The sequence below is a fragment of the Filicampus tigris genome, chromosome 7, assembly GCF_054856515.1.
Source record: "Filicampus tigris isolate MCC_2025a chromosome 7, RoL_Ftig_1.0, whole genome shotgun sequence".
NCBI lineage: Eukaryota > Metazoa > Chordata > Actinopteri > Syngnathiformes > Syngnathidae > Filicampus > Filicampus tigris.
This window is the reverse complement of record NC_141223.1, coordinates 10,238,380-10,258,273: the sequence shown is the minus strand read 5'-3', so window position 1 is coordinate 10,258,273 and position 19,894 is coordinate 10,238,380. Positions and strand designations below refer to the sequence as shown.

Here is a 19,894-nt window from a genome sequence, read left to right as displayed (position 1 = left end):
AAAATATCCCAAAATGCCTTTCGTGCTGTTTTCAGAATGGTTGAGATGACAGAAAGGACTCAACGTTTGTAAGTTAAAATTTAGTCACATGATACTGTATAACTGTGATGAATTATAGAAATGTGTCAGAGCCAATTAAAAAGAGACTAGTGTTCTTAGGAATTACGTTCATGAGTATGTTCCTAGGAAGACCAAGACCGTACTCTGGATTCTTGATATTGAGAAACAGCTCAATTTTCCCCAGCATGTCCAAGGTGGTCTCTAGGTCCTCCTCCCGGTGGGCCGTGTCGCGAACACTTCCCCGGGGAGGTGTCCAGGAGGACCGAACTACCTCATATGGCTCCTCTTGATGTGAAGGATCAGTTACTCTGAACCCCTCCTGGATGACCAAGCCTCATAACAAGGGCAGCCTTGGCGGAGTCCAACTTTCACTGGAAATGTACCTGACATACTGCCCGCAATACGGACCAAACCGTTGAAATTGGTTGTACCAAAGGGACCGATTAGCCCATAGTGTCATCGAAGCCTTCAGCTGCTGGATATTATCTTATTATAACCATATTATCTATAGTTTCTCAGTTTAAATGATTACAAAGTATCTAATCAATCCATCAATCGGTTGGGCGGGTTGACATGAAGCGTGAACTCCAGTCACGGTATTCCATTATAACTAATTGGCAGGTTCACACCATGTGAGTTACACTAATCTAAAGTAAGAATTTACTCCACCGTTGGCTATATTAACATGTTTTAAATGTAGTTTTCATGACTGTGATGTATTGTATAATTGTTAATTTCTTTATTCTTTCTATATATTTTCTGGATTCTTTTTTTTTTTTTTTCTTAAGATAATGTAGTGATCTTGATTTAGCTCATTCACCCTAATACACATTCTCTTTTGACAACCAGTGGGGTATTCTTGGGACCAAATTGTATGTTGTCATTTTGCCACTATCCAGCCACCATTTTCACATTTCTGCAGCCTTGTTGAGTGGGTAATGGACCAATGATGCACAAAACACCGCAGTCACACAATAGGAAACAGTATTCCCTTACTCACAAACACATAATGCTCGCATACACCCTCCTTTTTTGAGACTATGTCACAATATTTCTCATTAATCCATTAAGAGGTTGTATAAAGCCAGCCATTGAATGAACACATTTTGCACACTGAGGATTTTTCACGAAAGGCAAGAGATTAGGGTCAAACTTTCATATGGAATCTTGTGGTGCAGTTTTCAGTTTTGACCTTTGGTCCAGTAGCTTGTTTGTCTTAAATACACCACATATTTAGCATTTCCACTGTGATTGTTAAAGTGAATGAACATAATTGGATGTTATGTAGTCCACTTGCAATACCGCTTACTCCATAGCTTTGTAGCCTACAATTAAGTACAACATACAACTCCATTCACAATCTCGTATTGTCTTTATAGTGGAATGAGTGGCTTTAAAATGTCTACACAACGCTTGTTCAAATTCCAGATATTGGTGCTATTAAAAAAAAGGTAACAGTAAATCATTTCAAAACTGTTTCCACCATTGATGTGACCTAAAACCTGTACAGCTCAACTGAATATGTTTTTAATCTTTTTGAGAGGAGAAGCATAAACAACAAAATTACAAAGCAATTTGGTCGCACAAGTGTGCACACACTCTCTTAACTGGGGTGTGTGTAGTTTAGGATTAACCACACATCACATTCAACTAGGGATGTACCGATTAATCAAAAAATCGATTAAAAATGGATTCAAACCGATTAATCGAAAATGAGGAAAGTGAGGTAGCAAGAGATTTCCACCCGTGCTAGTAATACAAGAAATGAAATTTGTGTCTGTGTATCTGTCTCTGGTGTTCTGATTTGTGAAGGAATTTGTCACTATTTTTTTGAGTAATACAGAGAATTCACAAGCTGAGCTCTAAATGTCCTTGTACAAAGCATCTTGCAGTAGCAACATAAAAAGCAAACTGCTGCACAAGGCAATTTTGTAAATACGGGGGGCAGTGGTTTTCTAATACCAGATTGAAAGCAGTTAGTGCCACTGGTCGGGGGGGGGGGGCGGTAGTGGTGTGCCACAGAAGCACAAAATATCGTACCCCCACCCTTTCATTTTCAGTGGCCATCAAGTAGATGTTGCCCTGGTCCCTATTCCCTGCGAATGGGGGGGGGGGGGGTCGGTTTCCAGAGTGCATTGCGTGGCACAATGCCTATAATTAATTAAGTTATAAGGTCATTAATTCTTGTCAATCACTTGTTTGCTTGTGTGATCAGTAGTTGAATGCGTTTCATATTTAACACATATATGTTTGATTTATGTTGCACTATGATTGTTTTTTTTTTTTTTCAAACAAACTGACTGGAGGTTGTGTGTAAAATAGTGACATCCAGGTCAATTTCTTGCGCAAGTTGCATTGTTAACCTAAGCGTTGCTTGTAAAGTGAATATTTGCTTTGTTTTGAATGACAGGTCAATAGATCAATCTGCATATTATGAAGGTCCAGTTTCAAGCTACAGATGTCATTTAAATGCAGTGCTTTTGTGATACCAGGGAAAAGTTGTGTGATGCTACCATAGCAGTAGTTTTATGATCACTAGTCTGTACATTCGTTATATGCACAGCATAAAATGTATTGTTACATAGAGTACTTGTAGCAACACATCTTCAGAACAGTGGACAGCTCCCACATATGCTGTGAGACCAAAGCCATCATATTTTTGATGAGGATGATTGTTATTGTTGAAAACAAATGAACGTGCACGCACACACCTTTCGTAATGAAGGAATTTTATAGCCGTTGCTTCATCCTTCTAGCGCACTCTCAATTGTGCACGCTAACTTGACCTGGCAGTCCGCGCTGCCGAGGTTATCCTCTCTTTGTATGCATCTGTTGTTCCCTTGTAGTGACTCATACCGTGTCAGAAACGCTCAATTCAAAACCTCTTTGACACCATAACACTTTATTCACTTTCATGTCTTTTTTTTTTTTTTTACAGCTTTGTCTTGTCACTTCTTTCATGTCTTTGTTAGAGCGTATTGTTATCATTGAAGGCATAATGCAATTATTTCTCACGCGGATGCAAGGTGGAAGTACTGTAAAACACCAAGTATAGTCTCTCTCTTGTTTTAGCTCAAATGCTTCAAAAAGTAAGTTATATGTTCTGTTTTCTGTGACATGTTAACCCTCACCGAATGTAAAGCTACATGAGCTAAGGGCCTAGTGAAGTATGAACAGTATGCGGTCCTACATTTTGAGTTATTTTGATAATATAAGGAATGGATGTTGAACTGTGTATTAATTGTCACATATTTTCTAGGATTTGTCTGCACCTACTTTTTAGCTGCCGTACATTCTAATCAAGATGAAACAAAAAGAAGAAATCAACCCCGTGCTACGGCTCGCCTTCCACCTCGTGGTGTCGATATACTCCTTCTTCACCCTCATTCCCTACTACATTTTCACTTGGGTCTCCAGACCTGACCATTTCCATTATGGATCTGAGCAGGAGCGTGCAATGAGACCAAAGGCTCAGTCAGTGCTGGGGCGACATGAAGGACCTTATCGAGCAGTCAAAGCTACGAAGGCCGTGGTGAGATCGCTCTACCCGGGACTGGACACCCTGCCTAAGGTCTTTGAACATGCAGCCATGAGATTCCCCCACAGAGAATGTCTCGGCTCAAGAGAGTTGATCAGCGAGGAAGATGAGCAGCAGAGCAGCGGCAAGAATTTCAAGAAGGTAAAAGTCACGTGGAATGAATGTAACAGTTGTACAGTTTCCAAGTGATGCAATATTCTAAACCTAAGAGAAGCTTATTTAAAAATAAGGAAATATATTCTGACGTACTGCATGTTTACCGGTACTTACAACATATAGACATTTGTTTTGATTTTGATACTATAAATACACAATGTCTCGAACACTTTGGGATCCGTGTCTTTGCTGGCCACTTCCCATTTTGAGTAAAAATGAAGTGAATTATGAATTGAATTTGTCACAGAATTAGTGGGCAGTTTGAGCTTGGTCTCCATGTGAGTAAGCAGTTTAAAGGCATCGTGGTGTCACCCAATAACCACCAATAATAAAAGAATCTAGAGATTGTCATATTTCAAAGCTGAAACGTAAAGTTAAGAGAGATACAGTAACAGTGTTGAATAAAAATGTGGAGAATGAATAACAACTGTGACTGAATGTTAGTAGCACAATTATGTTGAGTTCAACTCAACTGTATTCATAGAGCGCTTAAAAAAAACCTGCTTTTGAAACATTAAACAAGCATGAAATCATGTACCGGTATGTAAAATATAACAACAAATAAAACAACTGTCACTTTTTAAAACAACAAAAACAATAATAAAATATTATTATAACAAAAATACACCTTTTTAGAAACAACAGTTAATGGTTAAAAAGAAGGGGGGAAAAAGTTCCTTTATTATTCCAAGTGCATAATAATTGGCATAGTTACATTGCAACTGAGAACCAAGAGCATGACTCCTGTCATCTTTTCAAGTCTATGAGTTGTTGTAAGACAACACACAGGTTTTAGTTTACAACTCTTAGGAGACTTTGCAGCAGTCCTCACTGTGTCCTCAATCTGCACTCCTCCTAATCAACCGTTAGAGGCCACTGTTGGCTCAACAACTTATGCTTTATGTCAGTGTTTGGATTTCTCAAGAATAGGTGGTACAGGAAATGGATGGATGGGTATCGTAATGTCATCATGACAGAGATGTATATAATATGTCATGAATAAATCTCAAGTCTTAACCTTGAAGTCTCAAAAATCAAGCGAGTCCCCACAAAATCTCAAGTCTCAAGTTGGGTCATTACGGGGTTCATTAAGTCAAGTCATACAATCTTGCTCTGTCACAACATAATTATACGTTCGCCACGTTGCACTCATATCGATACTGTACTAGTATTCTTTAGCTGTATTAACACATTCACAATCACTTTGTTTGATGTAATGGTCCCATAGCCAGTCCATATTGTCTATTATTTTGTCTTTGTTAATGTTTGACCAGCTATCGGTTACATATCTTAACTGTGATTTTATTGTTTTTGTGGATTTTACAGCTGGCGGATGAATTTAGATTTGACTTGCAAATCTTGTGGCAAGTAGCGTGTGCTACAATGTTCCATTTGTAGAGTTGCTTTTAGCTATTTTTTTAGAGTAACTGTGGAAGCCTTCCTTCCATCTTCTTTTCCCCTCCCCTCTCCTCACCTTTGTGTTCTTAAACATTGTACTTCATGAAATTAAAAGCGTCCGTCTCTTTGTCTCTCTCTTTCCACCTCCGGTCTTTCTCCTGTAGGTGGTTCTTGGGAAGTACCACTGGCTGTCCTATAAGGAGACCCTCTCTGCAGCATCCCAGTTTGGCTGTGGTCTGGCAGCACTGGGGCAGAAGCCGAAACACAACATTGCCATATTCTGTGAGACACGGGCTGAATGGATGCTAGCTGCCTTGGCCTGCTTCATGCAGAATTTCCCACGTAAGTTGTGTGTATTCATACAAAAAGGCTTTGGTGTTTGGATGAGCCGACATGCAACGTTTGAAGAGTACTGATTGTGTGCGAACACGAGGACAAAGGTGAACAGAATGCTGTTAGCACCTTATTAGATTTTGAATACTCAGTATTTACAGAGCACTGTATTTTCACATTTGTAGGCCTCTCTCAAAATGTTGTTATAAATGTTTAGAATTGTATACTTCCCCTTATAATAAAAAGGTCTTTTGATGAGTAAATGGGGCATGATCTTCCACAACTTTTATTTATGTTTTTCATAATAGCAGAGATGGGCATCCCGTCCCAGGGACAGAACGGTCCGCCGATTTTGTGGACGAGAAGTCTTTTAAAAATGACGGATTAAGCAAGGACTGAAGTGGGTGTTTGTTTTGGCAGCGTCTTTCAAAAAGGACGGATTAAGCAAGGACGGAAGTGGGTGTTTGTTTTGGCAGCTAAGTGCTATCTTGGTTAAACAGTTGTTAAAAATTCAGTCCACTCATGATATTCCCAGCCTGTAAGTGCTAGTGCATAGGAAATTAATCAGCTATTGAGCTTTAAATAATGTTATTTAAATAAATAATGACGCTTCTTTTTTTTGTGTGTTTGGGGGGCAGACAGACGGAAAGTGAGGACAGATGATAATTTTTATGAAGGACGGACTGGCAAAATAGGGTAAAGTGCCAATCTCTGCATATTAGGTTCTCTAAAACCTACCGTGTGTTTTGTAAAGGTTTTTCGCACTTAGCATGTTCCACATAGTCTAAAATGTTTTTTTTTACTTAACTTCTGTAGAATTTAGTTGGATTTTGTAGGAAAAGTATTTGAAAAAGAATTGTTGTTTTATGTATGCATTTTACGAAAACACCGGCTGCTTTATCATGTAATGTAATGTGCTCAGGGAGTCAGTTTTTCGCCTGCTTCTTTCGGTTTTCAGTGATTCGCTCGCCTGACTTCAGTGCAGGCACTGTGGATTCAGTTCCCATGTGTTTCTTTGTGCTTGCAAATTTCTAATTTTTCGCTTTGTTTTTTAAACCATTTCCCACTAAACTCTTGACGGAGTGCGTTTGTGTGTGTCTGGGTGGTCATATTGTGATTTTATGCGTGCGAGCAAATGACAAGACAGAATAAGGTCAATTTGTCCCTTCTGTTACACTGTTATATAAGTAACCAGTGTTCCCCAGTTGGTCACCATAAATCCACTTTGTGATGGAAACCTGCTGTTTTATTACGATGTCATTTGCTCTTAAGCAGTGGTAATAATAGAACACACCATTCTGTGATTATACCATCTGTTTAGTATTCGACTTGCAGAATAATAGTTAATGAAATGTGTGAATTGGTGAATGTTTTAAACCTCATCTCCAGAAGAAAGTTTTAATATGTTCGCGTTTGTTGCACTGTAACGACTCGGCACGTCTTTACTCTTCAATGACTGTTGAAAATAGTTTTTATTTATTTAAGAATTCCCGGCTGCACTTTAAATTCACTAATTCTTTGTAATTCTCTTTGAAGGATCTTTCATTTTCGAATGCGCTCTTTAGTTTATGCTCCATTAAACTGTCACACTGAAAATATGCTACAAGCACAAGCCAGAAAGCATCTTTAGAGAGCATCTTTCTCACTTTCACACACAAACACTTCTACCCCAGTGGAAAGCGAACATGTCGAGTGGAGTTAAAGGTTGGAGAGGGGGCGAGGGAGGAAGAAACGGCAGGGAGGAAAGAGAGGCAAACAAGTGAAGGCTAATGGCGTCATAGTCAGTGTTGAGTGAGTCTACGTGAGCATCTGATGTTGATAGAGCCATCAAGGAGTCAGCCAAAGGCCCCCAGTGAACTCTGTGTGTGAGTTTGTGTTTCTGTGCGTGCATGCTCTCGTCACAATATAGTGCATTTTTGTCCAAAGTGGTGGAAATGTGATTATACTGCGCATTATTTTATGAATTAAAGTGCCGCAGTAGCAGCATTATCTACTCTCACTGAGTAAGTCGCACACTGTGTTTCATTCAAGGCTAATATGTTGATGAAATGCAACATTAAGTTACACCAATAAATGAGTAATCAATCAATCAAATAAATCAAATCAATAAATTGAAATAACCTCACAGTGAAAGCAGCTCCCTTTGGCGAAAAAAAAAAAAAAAAAAAAAAAAGTCTCACACATGCTGCTTTGAATCTAGATCTCACGGCTGGAGGTGTCATGGCCTCATACACAATGTCACACAGCAGGAAATATTACTGTTGCTCCATGACGCAAGACTGTGATGTCATCAAGCCCCGTCCCTGAAATCTCAGTGTTAGCCTTAGGGCCATTAACACACTCTTGTCTCTCTCTCTCTCTCTCTCGCCCTCTCTGTTGTCCCTATGATTACTGTATATCCTTTGCGATATCAAAATATATACATACATACGTAACATACATACATAAATACATACATACGTAACAGATACATACATAGATACATAGATACATAGATAGATGCATGCAGCACAGTAGTCATCAGTCAACTTTTGAAATCGGGCATTATGGAGGCTTTTGCACTATTACCGGTACAGTGTTCCACTCTACACTACTTTGAAAGAGCTTGCTGAAGTTTGGTTGATAGCAATTGTTCTATTAGAATATTTTATTATTGAGTTATTGTGTTGTTGTTTTTGGAAATTTGTTTGCAGTGGCTACTTTCTATTCAACACTGGGGGGTCGAGCCATTGCTCACGGACTGAATGAGACAGAAATTACTCACATCATCACCAGCAGAAAGCTCCTAGAGACCAGACTCAAGGTTAGAAGACAGCACCAAAATCACTCGTTCAGGCAATGCGTGGTAGAGTGATGCAGGACACAAACAAAATGCCCCTGTTAAAATTTACTTTTGTAAAGTATACTGTATACGAGCATGTCTCTTTTCCAACATTACAGGAACATCTCCCAATGCATTGCTCTCTGAACCCTATTCCGAATACAATATAACTTTAACCATGTGTGACAGGCCATTCTAGTTCAAGTTCCAAAGCTGCAGTGCATCATATTAGTGGACAACACTCTGACCTCATGGCCCGGCTATCCCAGTGGCATTAGTATCCACAATATGGCCGATGTGCAGAGGCTTGGCCTCAGAACAGAAAACGGTAAGTAGTCAGGCTGAACACTTTTCTTGTAGTAGAATATTTATTTGTAGTGTCAACCTCCCTATTGATATTATGAAGTCAAATCACTGGCATCTCTCCTGCACTCCTATTTCATGTTTTTTATTGGTTGACACTAATCCCGGACTAAATTCCCTTTACAGATTCATTTTGCAATTCCAGCAAAGACCAATACCACAAGCATATCTAATCTAGTTATAGTCCCAGTTTTGCTTAGTACGCTTTCCTTGTGTCTGCTTTCAAATATAAATTATTATTATTATTTTTTATGACTGACATACATACACTTTACCGCTCCTTTTAAAACAGCTAGCCTAAAATGGGGGTTGAGCTTGGTGTGGACTGGTATCTGTCCCAGTTGGTCATGTGAATTAGGAAGTGTACACATCTGTGTCACATTACAAGCGATATAGATGGCTAAGGAATATGTTCCCTCTTGCAGTTGTATTTTTTTTTTTTGTAGGCATCCCAGTGGATTAGCGCTGTTATGCTTATGTATTATGGGGAATAGGGGCAATTCGGTTTAGCTGTGTAGTATAGAGAATAGGAGGAATTAGATTCAGTGTAGATGGAGCACAGGATGGGAGGGCAGTTATGTTTACACTCTGGACTGTGAACTTCACATGACATCAATTTTCGAGCATTAACGCCTACATGTCAGTCTGAGGGAAAAACAGAACCTCACTCTCTTTCATCTGGCTTTTTCTTTATGGCCAGCTGTGCTTACGTATAATTTTGGTTTGTATATCAAATTGCAATCAAATTAGAGGTGTTTGACAAGATTCATAGGAATTGTTGGATTTTCCATTTCCCAGAGTGTTGACATGCGTTTTCACATCCGACTCATCCTTGCCTTTGGGTAAAGTGCCCTTCATTATTGGTTTCTTATTATTTCATCCATTCTGGCATGTTTTACAACAAAAAAAAGTAAGTAGGAAACAAAGGCCTGTTGTTTTTAAGATTCCTTCAAGTAAAATCTCAAAATCTTGAAAATTTAAACCTGATATAACAGTATTTGGGCTTGGTTGTTGTGACATTCATCATGCCATTTCCTATTTCAGCTAAAGGTAAGGATATGCACTGGATGTAGAATTTTAGAAACCTGTCACACCTTTTTTTTTTTTAAGCAGTTGAGCCCGATGCAGCCTGGTTAGGTTGCTGTGATGTGGAATAATCTTACCTAGAAAATACAGCTCAGAGTATGTTTATTGAAGACTGACTTAGTATTAACCACAGTGTCAAAAGAATAAAGAATCTCTTCAAGATGTGCTCATGCATCCAAGGAGTTTTTAATATACAATTTTTTAATATACCTTTAAACATCCTTTGAATATTAATGTTATGTTTGTGTTTCAGCACTTTGTGAGCAAAATCCGCCTATCGCTTCCGACATTGCGGTCATCATGTACACAAGTGGATCCACAGGTATTCCCAAAGGTGCGATGATCTCCCATAGCAACATCATTGCGGCCACCACGGGACTGGCTGAACGGATACCTAACCTAAGGTGCACAGTTTTATATACTGTTATGTTTGGTTTCAATACCGTCTTAGTGCGATTGCCCATGACAGTCAGTTAAGACACTCATTCCTTGCTTGCTATTACTCTGGACATTCTCATATACACTCCCCTGTTCCCCAAAAAGAGTATTGAAACAGAGAGGCGAAGTCCTTCATATTTGCTTTCGAATGAAAACATCTGTGGTTGACATGAAGCGATGAATATGAGACAAGAGATCAACATTTAAGCTTTTATTTTCAGGTATTTGTGTCTGTTACACACAATTTTTTTCAACCTGCCGATTTTTCATGTTACCAGAAAGTATCACAACATGATACAGGTTCATATTTGGATTAGAGATAGACCGATGTTTTTTTCACGGCCAGAAATTTTGATCTCTTGTCTCATATTCATCTTTTGGATATCAAACCCAAATGCTTTTAGTCTACAGAAAATGTAAATGCCTCACTGGTCCAATATGTTTTGGCATGTGTTATTAACAGACAGAACAACTTGGGCTGAATATTGGTCTGTTTACAGTGAGAAAGACACTTACATTGGCTACCTTCCTCTTGCCCATGTACTGGAGCTGAGTGCCGAGCTTGTTTGCATTTCTCACGGTTGTAGGATTGGCTATTCTTCACCTCAGACTCTGTCTGACCAGGTATGGTCACTTGTCACATATTTTGATCATTTATCAACTTTTAATGAGAAAAAAATTGCTTTTTTAAAAGATCATATTTGGTGGTTATTTCCTGCAACTTGTCATGAAAGATCAGCTTAGTTTCAACATATGTACACTATACACTAAATGGACATAAAGTATGAAGACACGTGGCTGCTCTACTTTCAGGAACTGCAAATGGAAGAACATTTGGAGCAAGACTCCACTTTAGAACAAAAACAAATTGCGCTCCTGTGAGGTCAGAGTCACTAATGTACTGTAATGTAAAGAGGGGCCCAGCTCCATCTTGTCCATCCCATAGGTCAGGGGTGTCCAAAAATGTATTTGTTCCGGGCCACATGGTAGTTATGGTTTCTCTCAGAGGGCTGTTATGGCTGCATAAAGTCCTGCTCACCATTATTGGCACCCATGAAGTTAAAGTGCACAAAGTGGAATATCTTCAGAAAAAAATGAATCAAGTGAAACATTTTCTTTTCTATAGAGACCTTGTGTTTTATGCAAAAGAGCAAATGTTAAACAACAGTTTACAATAATAATCAATGGGAGGAAAAAAATGAACACTTAAAATGTGCTGTGTCACCCTTTCCTGTAAATCAGCATGGACATTGTGACTCACCTTGGGTAAATCACAACAGAAAATCCTATTATAAATTGTCTGTGCCCATGTGAGATAAATTAATCAGTGAATGATGACTTTCATGTTTTACAACGCCCCGCGTTATCCCCTTTTCCTTTATCACAACGGTGAAGACAAAGGAGCTGTCCGAGGACATCAGAGGTCCGATAATTCGCAAACACAAGACCTCCAAAGGGTATAAAGCCATCACCAAAGACCTTGGTATCACTGTTTCAACAGTTTATAATATCATTAAGAGGTTTTACAAGCATGGGACTGTCAAGAACCTCCCAGCAGTTAAACATGGTGGAGGATCCATAATGCTCTGGGGCTGCTTTGCTACATCTGGCACTGGAGGCCTTGATCGTAACACGCGAATCATGAAACCAGAGGATTATCAAGACATTCAAGAGCGACATGTCCTACTCAGTGTCAAAATCTTGGTTTGAGTCGAAGATCGTGGGTCCTCCAGCAAGACAAAGACCCAAAGCTTACATTCAAAAGCATGCGGGAATCGTTAAAAAGGAAAAATTGACTGTTTTGAAATGGCCAGCAGTGAGAGTCCTGTTAAATCTGATTCAAAATCTTTGGTATGAGTGGCAATCTGCCATTGGGGAAAAGAACCCTGGAAATATTCAAGAATTTGAAGAATTTGCAAAGGAAGTGTGAGAGAAAATACCAGCTGATAAGTGCAAGAAGCTTATGGATGACTACATTTTGAAAAGGGGTTTGGTAACAAAAAATGATTGCAATATCTCAGTGTGAAATTTGTCATTTAGGTCCAAATTTGAGCAAGAAAGTAGTTCTTTAGGAAGTAGTTCTTTAGTGGGCCTCATAAATTTATTTAGCGGGCCGGATATGGCCGCTGGGCCTTGAGTTTGACACCTCTGTCATAGTGCTTTAAACTTTGCGTGCTCGATCACAGGTTGCTTTGAGATTTTCCAACAAACTTGGTATCATAACAAAATGTCTTTATTAGATGAATAATTACAATTTGGGGTGAACTAAAGGGTGTTGCTAATTGTCCCGAAAATGTCTATATATTAATATGTACAGTTTAAAAGACTGCCATAGCTGGCAGAAAATACAGCAGCACAACAAGCCTTGGCAGGATTTTTACATGAAAAAAATGATGCACTAAACTGGCAGCCTCTTTCTTCATAGTGGCATGTTCATGTGTGTTTAGAACGTTTAACATATGTACTTTTTTTTTTTTATCTCAGTCAGCTAAGATCAAGAAAGGCACCAAAGGAGATATCACCATCCTGCAGCCCACTATAATGGCAGCTGTCCCTGTAAGTGCACAACACCTTGTCATATTCCGTATAATGCAAGTAAAGCTGAATTATTACCAGTCCGGCAATCTTGTGTGTGAGATTCAAAATCCACTGTATTTTTTTGACAGGTGATTAAAAGCTAACTACTGTAATTTGATTTTACAAGCACAATTACATAAGCAGTTGCGACATTTGCCTCTAATTCTGTAATTCCAGACTTTCATATTAAAAATTGCCAATGGAGCAGATGGTATCTTGCTGGTACCTGATTTCAGTCATAATTCTTACATGCAGAGAGTACGGATTCAGTTCCAACATCAGTGATGACATGAATTTGAGTGCGAATGGTTACTATGTCTGTGAATGCCCTTGATTGACTGACGACCAATCCAAGGTGTTGTTGAGCTTTTGCCTGAAGTTAGCTGGGCTAGACTCGAGGTCTTCCATGTCCCTGAACACTATAAGCCATATAGCAAAAGACGGATGGGTAATTTCAATAGAATTTCTACACACAGGCAAGTTCCAGGCGACATGCTTTTCCCCACTGTATTCTTTCTGTCTCAGCACACTCATATATACAACAAACCCTCCCAACCCCCATCTCCCAGTGGTCGCAGAGCAAAGGGCAGAGGCCCCCAGTCTCTGGAACCATTCACAGCTGTGAACAGAACGTGAGAAAGCCCCGTGTGGTCATCCCCACGAAATGCACTCTTGCTCACACGCATCCTCACAAAGACTCATACGAAATTGTTAGCCGTGATATGACGACGGATGCTGCGCGCACTTCCTCTCCCACTGCCATTGCTTTGCAGGCAAACAGACATACTAACCCAGGGATTGGCAACTTATATGATGCACGGGGCCACAGTTTTTCATCAGTGCTACGGGGTGTAGGGCACACATAGCACCACACACGTCCTAACCTGATGCATGGACATTCAAAAAATAACCACATAACATGATTTGTCTTGGGGTTTTTTTCAATTAGGGATGGCTCAAAACTGCTGAACAGCACACCAACATTGAGTGCAAGAACTCATTTTTTCACAAAAATCGACTCACAGGTACTATGTTGGTACTGCTTGTCATTCCAAATCCACCAGAAAAATTATCAGCCCTACTCACGTTGTAGTACAGGGCAGGATAAGACCAGATGCAAGCACAACTAAACCATGTTTGCCATTTAATGGTAGATGATGATGAACTTAAAACTCAGTGGACGCCCGCTAGTCTGGCGGCGTAGGGACAACGCCGGCCTACAAATAGTGAAAATCCACATACAATTGAAATCCACTGACATGTACTGTCATTTTATTCGTGGAGAGGTTAAACCCAAAAATTCTTCAAAATTCACTGATAAACCTCCAATATACATTCACCTTGAAAAACTCTTCTCCCCCCCAAAAAAAAAATCAAAAGGAAAAACATGTATAGAAAAACATATTGAAATAAATAAGCGTATATGAGAATCTGCGACGTATGTAGTGGTCCACTCTAGCAGAGGAAACATGTTTCTAATTCCCCCCTGCCCCCCAAAAATAGATTTTTTTTTTTTTTGTTTGTATGTTTTTCAAGAAGTGTATTTATTAATCAAACTGTGGGCCCTAGTTGCCCATCCTTGTCATAACCCATAAGGACCAGACGTTTTGTCTTTTTTTTTTTTTTTAGGGCATATTTTTTTCTGTATTGTTCTCACACTAACTCATGGTCATAAGCACTCATCACATCTCTTATTGTCACTGTCTCAACTCCATCCATATACCGCCTGATGACAGGAGATCATGGATCGCATTTATAAGAATGTGATGGCCAAGGTTGAGGAGATGAACTTTGTCCAGCAAACACTCTTCACTCTTGCCTACAACTACAAATTGGATCAGCTCGCCAAAGGTCACAGCACACCTCTGTGTGACATGTATGTATGCGTTTCTTTAGAAGCACGGCATTCTAATGACACTGGCCAACAATTGTTCACACATTTTTTTTCATCAGAATCCATATTGCACAAGGTTTTATACTGTAGGTCAATTTTCAAAACGAAAAATGTAAAATATCTCAAAATCCTGATGTGCTAGAAAAAAGAAAACCCATTTTTTAAATATACACTTAGGGACACAGAGTGATGAAAAGTTACTGTTGACCAGCGTAATGTATAGTTTAGTCTCACTGGTCGCTTTATTTGATACTTGTGCAGCATGAAATACTATGAGAGCCATGTCAAAAATTCTGCCTCCACAAAGATGGTGATGTTCACTTTTACCTGATGCTAGTTCTTTGCAGCGTTTTAAAACTGCTTTGTGTCATACTAAGATGTTACCTTATAGGAAGCATCACAGTGCATTTCAATGGCAATGCTACATACTAGAGATAGACCGATATGCTTTTTTCAGGGCCGATACCAATACCGATTATTAGATTAGAAGTCAAGGAGGCCGATAACCCGACATTTGGAGCCGATATTCATTTTCAGTGAAAAGGGAAATTATTGGAGTCAAAATCTAAAGAAAAATGTACTCAACTTTGTTGTAATGTCTTTATTAAAAAAATCATTATTACTAGAAATTTTTGACAGTCTACATCTCTGTTATAAAATTCTAACAAAAGGTTCAAGGAGCACCAAGGATTGTCAGCATGTCTTAAAAATGATAAAGGAAAACTTAAAACAATAGCTCCATGTAGTTTTCGACAGTAAATGAAAATTTCAAAATGACAGCAATGTTAAACTTTCACATATCTTTGTTTTGATATCCACAGTTTTAAATTGATTTATTATCGGCCTGCAGAGTTTTAAAAGAGGCTGATGCCGATGTTTGTCAAAAAGCCAAATATCGATGCAGATAATCGGCCCGGCCGATAATCGGTCCGTCCCTACTACATACTAACAATACATACTTTTAGTATATGTTTACAAACAATTTTCTCATGTGCCCATTTAGATTGGTCTTCAGAAAGGTTCGTGCTCTACTCGGAGGTCGTGTACGCGTGTTATTTTCGGGTGGAGCCCCACTCTCCGCTGCCACCCAACGCTTCATGAATGTGTGTTTCTGCTGCTCCGTGGGTCAAGGATATGGCCTGACAGAGACCTGTGGGGCTGGAACAGTTTGCGAGGGTAAGCAAAATAGAAACTGAAAGCTGTGAAGCTGGTCGTATCACAGGTAAACATACATGCTGCATGAGAATAAAAAATGGTCTTTAAATATTTCGGGACGTTGTCAAACATGAAAAATCACAGAATACAATTCATTTAAAAACACAACTTCCCACCCTCATTGGAATTGGGTTTACATGACTAATGAACAATTTCCACAGTTGACACTGCGCATATCGGCATAATGTGCATATTGTATTCAGTGACACAAAGCAAATTCTGTCATCCAGTTGTGACTCATCCTTTTGAATGTCTTCCCTACCAATTTATTTTGAAATCGCAGATTGAAATATGACTAGCTTTTCCCAGACGGACTGTAACCACAAATCAGCCTGCAGCCCACTGGTTTGGACATTCCTCTGGGATGGCGCTACCATAGGGCCAACGGGTCATGTCGCTATGGTATTAAAGCTTGTTACTTGATGCGCGTGCGCTTCCTGATTGTGTCTACGTGTGTGTATTTTATCTCTTTCAGTGTGGGATTACAGCTCTGGGCGAGTGGGAGGGCCGCTCGTGTGCTGTGAGATCAAGCTCAAAGACTGGGTAGAGGGTGAGTGAGGCTGTATGGGTCAGAAAATCCCCAATAACCCCTCCCGGACCCGCCAACACGCACATGTACAATGTCTCTGGCCTTTCTTCCATCTCACATGGATCACACGCAAATTGTGGTCAGGAGTTGCCAAACTCTCCACATGGCAATAAAGTGGACTCTCCCAAAGTCAAATACCTTGTGGGTCAAACAACTTGGATTTGACCAAATTAATTTGAAAAAAAAAATGCCCCTACAGTCGCACAAAAACGTCCAGGTTGAACAGTAAAGATTTCCAATATACATGTAGCTCATTTTGTGACAGATGTTAAAATGGAAAATGTTGCAAAACATTGGCTGTGGTAAAGGTTTTATGTTTGCAACAAAAAATCATTCTCAATTAGTTGGACATCGCAGAACAGATTGTGTTTGACTTCAGCGGTTCCACTGTGGGCAATATTGAGCCATCATTGATTACTTTTATTTATCTGTCCAGGATGATTGTACAACTTGCATTTTTGCGACACGTTTTTCTTACGTTCATTTTGCATCAATTCAGCGTTCCAAAAGCCTACCCTAAAATGTGGGCCTCAAATATAAATGTAATTCGTACCCTGTGAGAAAATCCTTGAACCTTATCTTTCCCATTCCTGTCGAAAATGGAACACATTTTGCGTCGGGTATTATAATACTGTTGCTAAATACTGATAACAAAAATTAAAAGAAAGCTGAGTCTATGGCTCACTTGATTTTACGGGAAGGATTTTACATCCCGGTATGTTGTCATTATATATGTAATTCATTCACAAACATATAACTTTTACATTGTGTTGTCAGGGGGCTACCTTCACATTGACAAGCCATACCCACGAGGAGAGATTCTAATTGGTGGACCCAACGTAACTATGGGATATTATAAGAACCAGGGTGACCAGAGTGATTTCTTTGTGGATGAGAATGGCCAACGATGGTTCTGCACTGGGGACATTGGAGAATTTCATGAAGACGGATGCCTCAAGATCATTGGTGAGATAAAAGGAAGGTATAAATTGAACTGGATTTTTTTTCCAAGTTGTCTTTTAGTGGTAAATGACTCATTTGATTTGCCTTGTGCCCTATTGAAAACCACCTTGGCAAATCAGGCCAACTAGTTACAATAATACCATGGTACTTACTACTACTGGTAATAATCATATAGATTTACAATGTATAAGCTTGACTTAATGGATCCGGAACCATTGGACTCAGGTTTAACGGACAGAAAACAGTGCACTCAAAGCTTTCCTTTGTACAGTAGTTGTCAAAGTCTGTTTGTTCCAGAATTGGTCGCAGCTGTTTACTGGCGCTGCGGCAAAACAAACGTTTTGTACTATATTCGGTGTTTTTATCCAGCCATTCATTCTCTGAATTTTAGGCCACGAAAAAAAGTACTTTTAGATTGAATAAGGATTTGAAAGGGACAGGAAAATAATGGCCACGAAAAAAAGCACTTTTAGATTGAATAAGGATTTGAAAAGGACAGGAAAATAATGGATGACTTGACCATGAGATATACATGCCAGCGTCCTTGCACATGCGGTGTTACAACACTAGCTGTCTTACCTGTCATTCCAGATCGTAAGAAAGACCTTGTGAAGCTGCTGATAGGAGAATACGTCCCCTTGGGGAAAGTGGAAGCTGGATTAAAGAATTGTGCTCTGGTTGACAACATCTGTGCCTATGCCAGAAGGTGAGCTGCGATGCATCGTTTGTACACCAACACGCAGCATTATACTGTATGGTAGCACATTTAGAGGTGCAGTATTGAGCCATGCTTGTAAGGTGTTTTTTTTTTTCTGTCACATAAGCATTAAAATAGGAGACTCAATGGAGAGTTTGACTTGTTCTCCCACTGCAGTGATCAGACATACGTGATTGCCTTTGTGGTGCCCAACCAGAAGCAGCTGCAAGATCTGGCTGACCAATATGGCATCAGCGGCTCACACGAGGAGCTTTGTAAAAACAAGGTGATGGAAGAGCTGGTGCTCAAGGTCGTCACCGAGGCCGCTCTAGCAGGTAGGAAGACTTGTGATCCAGAATCATTTTTCTTTTCTCCTGCGGGGGTGTGCTGATAATAGCCATATTTCGTCGTTCAGCCCAACTCGAACGCTTTGAGATTCCTCGCAAGATCCATCTGAGTCCAGACATGTGGACTCCTGAAATGGGACTAGTGACTGATGCATTCAAGCTCAAGCGAAGGGAGCTGGAAATCCATTACCGGAATGAGATTGCAAGGATGTACAATGGGAAATGATGTCATGGACCATGGCAGTTCATGCACAAAGTAGAAATGTGCAAAGTACCAAAATACATGGGTTGTGTTTTATCTTTGGACTCTCTCCCCAGCTCCACTTTGATTACGCCTACTTGAATTTTTAGCTGAGCTCAAGCAGAGTGATTGCATACTACTATAGACATGAAGTTTCCAGGAAGTGCAAACGACTTGTCTACTGCTGCCTTTTCCTCTCTTGTCCATGTGTACGACCTTCGTGTCAAGTGTTTTATTGTTTCAGATGCGAGTTATGAAACAAACTGTGCTGCGCTAAGATGTTGCTGTCTGCTGAACTCGCTCGAGTTCCACAGCAAGAAGCTTTCGATTGCATTTGATTGCACGCTTTGTTTATTTTTGGCACAGGATTGTACATTCGTCTTTTTTGGGAATCGCAGAATGATTATAATTTTGTCTGTCCTGCAGGTCAGGAGACGCTTAGGTCTTTTGTTCTTTTGGCCTGAATATTGATTTCACGCGTTCAAACTCAATGATGGTATTGTCGTCAAGCATGTTTAGCACATAGATTCCAAAAGCACTGAATAATTGCACTGTTTAATAGCACGTTGTTATGAATGTGTATGAAGTGCAGTAGTTTGCACCTAATGGGATTATTTCAAAGTAGGAAACAGATGGACTGTTTAGTCTGGTCAGCTATTGTACTATAACAGAGTGTACTTTTCCAGTGTTCCGAACACACACTCCAGAATTCATTTGTTTATGTGTATTCCAGTATTCTGTAACCAGCGTCATTTTGATGAACAGTGCAAACATGAAAAGGTCTAATTCATAGCCAAGAAAGGCGTTTGATTACAGAAAATGTTTTAAACACCAGGAATTAACCCTTTTTAACACACCCTCGTTTTTTTTTCTTTTTTATAAGAAGACAATGACTCCAGTATAAGCTAAGGCCAGTCTGAGACTTAAACTTAACCAGTACATGTACTAGGGAACATGATAAAGTTTTATAACCTTTTATGAGTTTTTCTTTTTTTTTTCTAGCTGTGCTGCAGGATGGAATATAATGTAATGAAACGTAATAAAATTACAGAGTATCTTTATCACGATATGCTACTGTAAATGGAGACGTGGCTCGTGAGAATAATCTGTATTTACTTTATAATTTCCTTTTTTCTTTGTAAAAGTCCAAAGGAAATAAACATATTCCGACTACTCAG

The 19,894-nt window shown here is 39.5% G+C and overlaps 1 protein-coding gene across 3 annotated transcripts in view; it reads left to right on the top strand.

Moving 5' to 3' along the window:
* The window catches only part of acsl3a (acyl-CoA synthetase long chain family member 3a), a 21,908-nt gene extending 2,019 nt beyond the window's left edge, over window positions 1-19,889 (top strand). For 2 of the 3 annotated variants that reach the window (XM_086035491.1, XM_086035490.1), the window contains exons 2-15: window positions 3,320-3,739; window positions 5,317-5,494; window positions 8,179-8,288; window positions 8,496-8,634; window positions 10,009-10,159; window positions 10,694-10,817; window positions 12,678-12,749; window positions 14,507-14,646; window positions 15,668-15,840; window positions 16,355-16,429; window positions 17,246-17,434; window positions 18,023-18,137; window positions 18,306-18,463; window positions 18,544-19,889. In XM_086035491.1, the coding sequence (XP_085891617.1) occupies window positions 3,365-3,739; window positions 5,317-5,494; window positions 8,179-8,288; window positions 8,496-8,634; window positions 10,009-10,159; window positions 10,694-10,817; window positions 12,678-12,749; window positions 14,507-14,646; window positions 15,668-15,840; window positions 16,355-16,429; window positions 17,246-17,434; window positions 18,023-18,137; window positions 18,306-18,463; window positions 18,544-18,701 (2,157 nt within the window). In that variant the 5' untranslated portion in view covers window positions 3,320-3,364 and the 3' untranslated portion in view covers window positions 18,702-19,889. Of the gene's footprint in view, window positions 1-2,205; window positions 3,150-3,319; window positions 3,740-5,316; window positions 5,495-8,178; window positions 8,289-8,495; window positions 8,635-10,008; window positions 10,160-10,693; window positions 10,818-12,677; window positions 12,750-14,506; window positions 14,647-15,667; window positions 15,841-16,354; window positions 16,430-17,245; window positions 17,435-18,022; window positions 18,138-18,305; window positions 18,464-18,543 lie in introns of those variants that run through there. The other variant, XM_086035489.1, reaches the window with a different exon arrangement.
* Window positions 19,890-19,894: the final 5 nt, after the last annotated feature.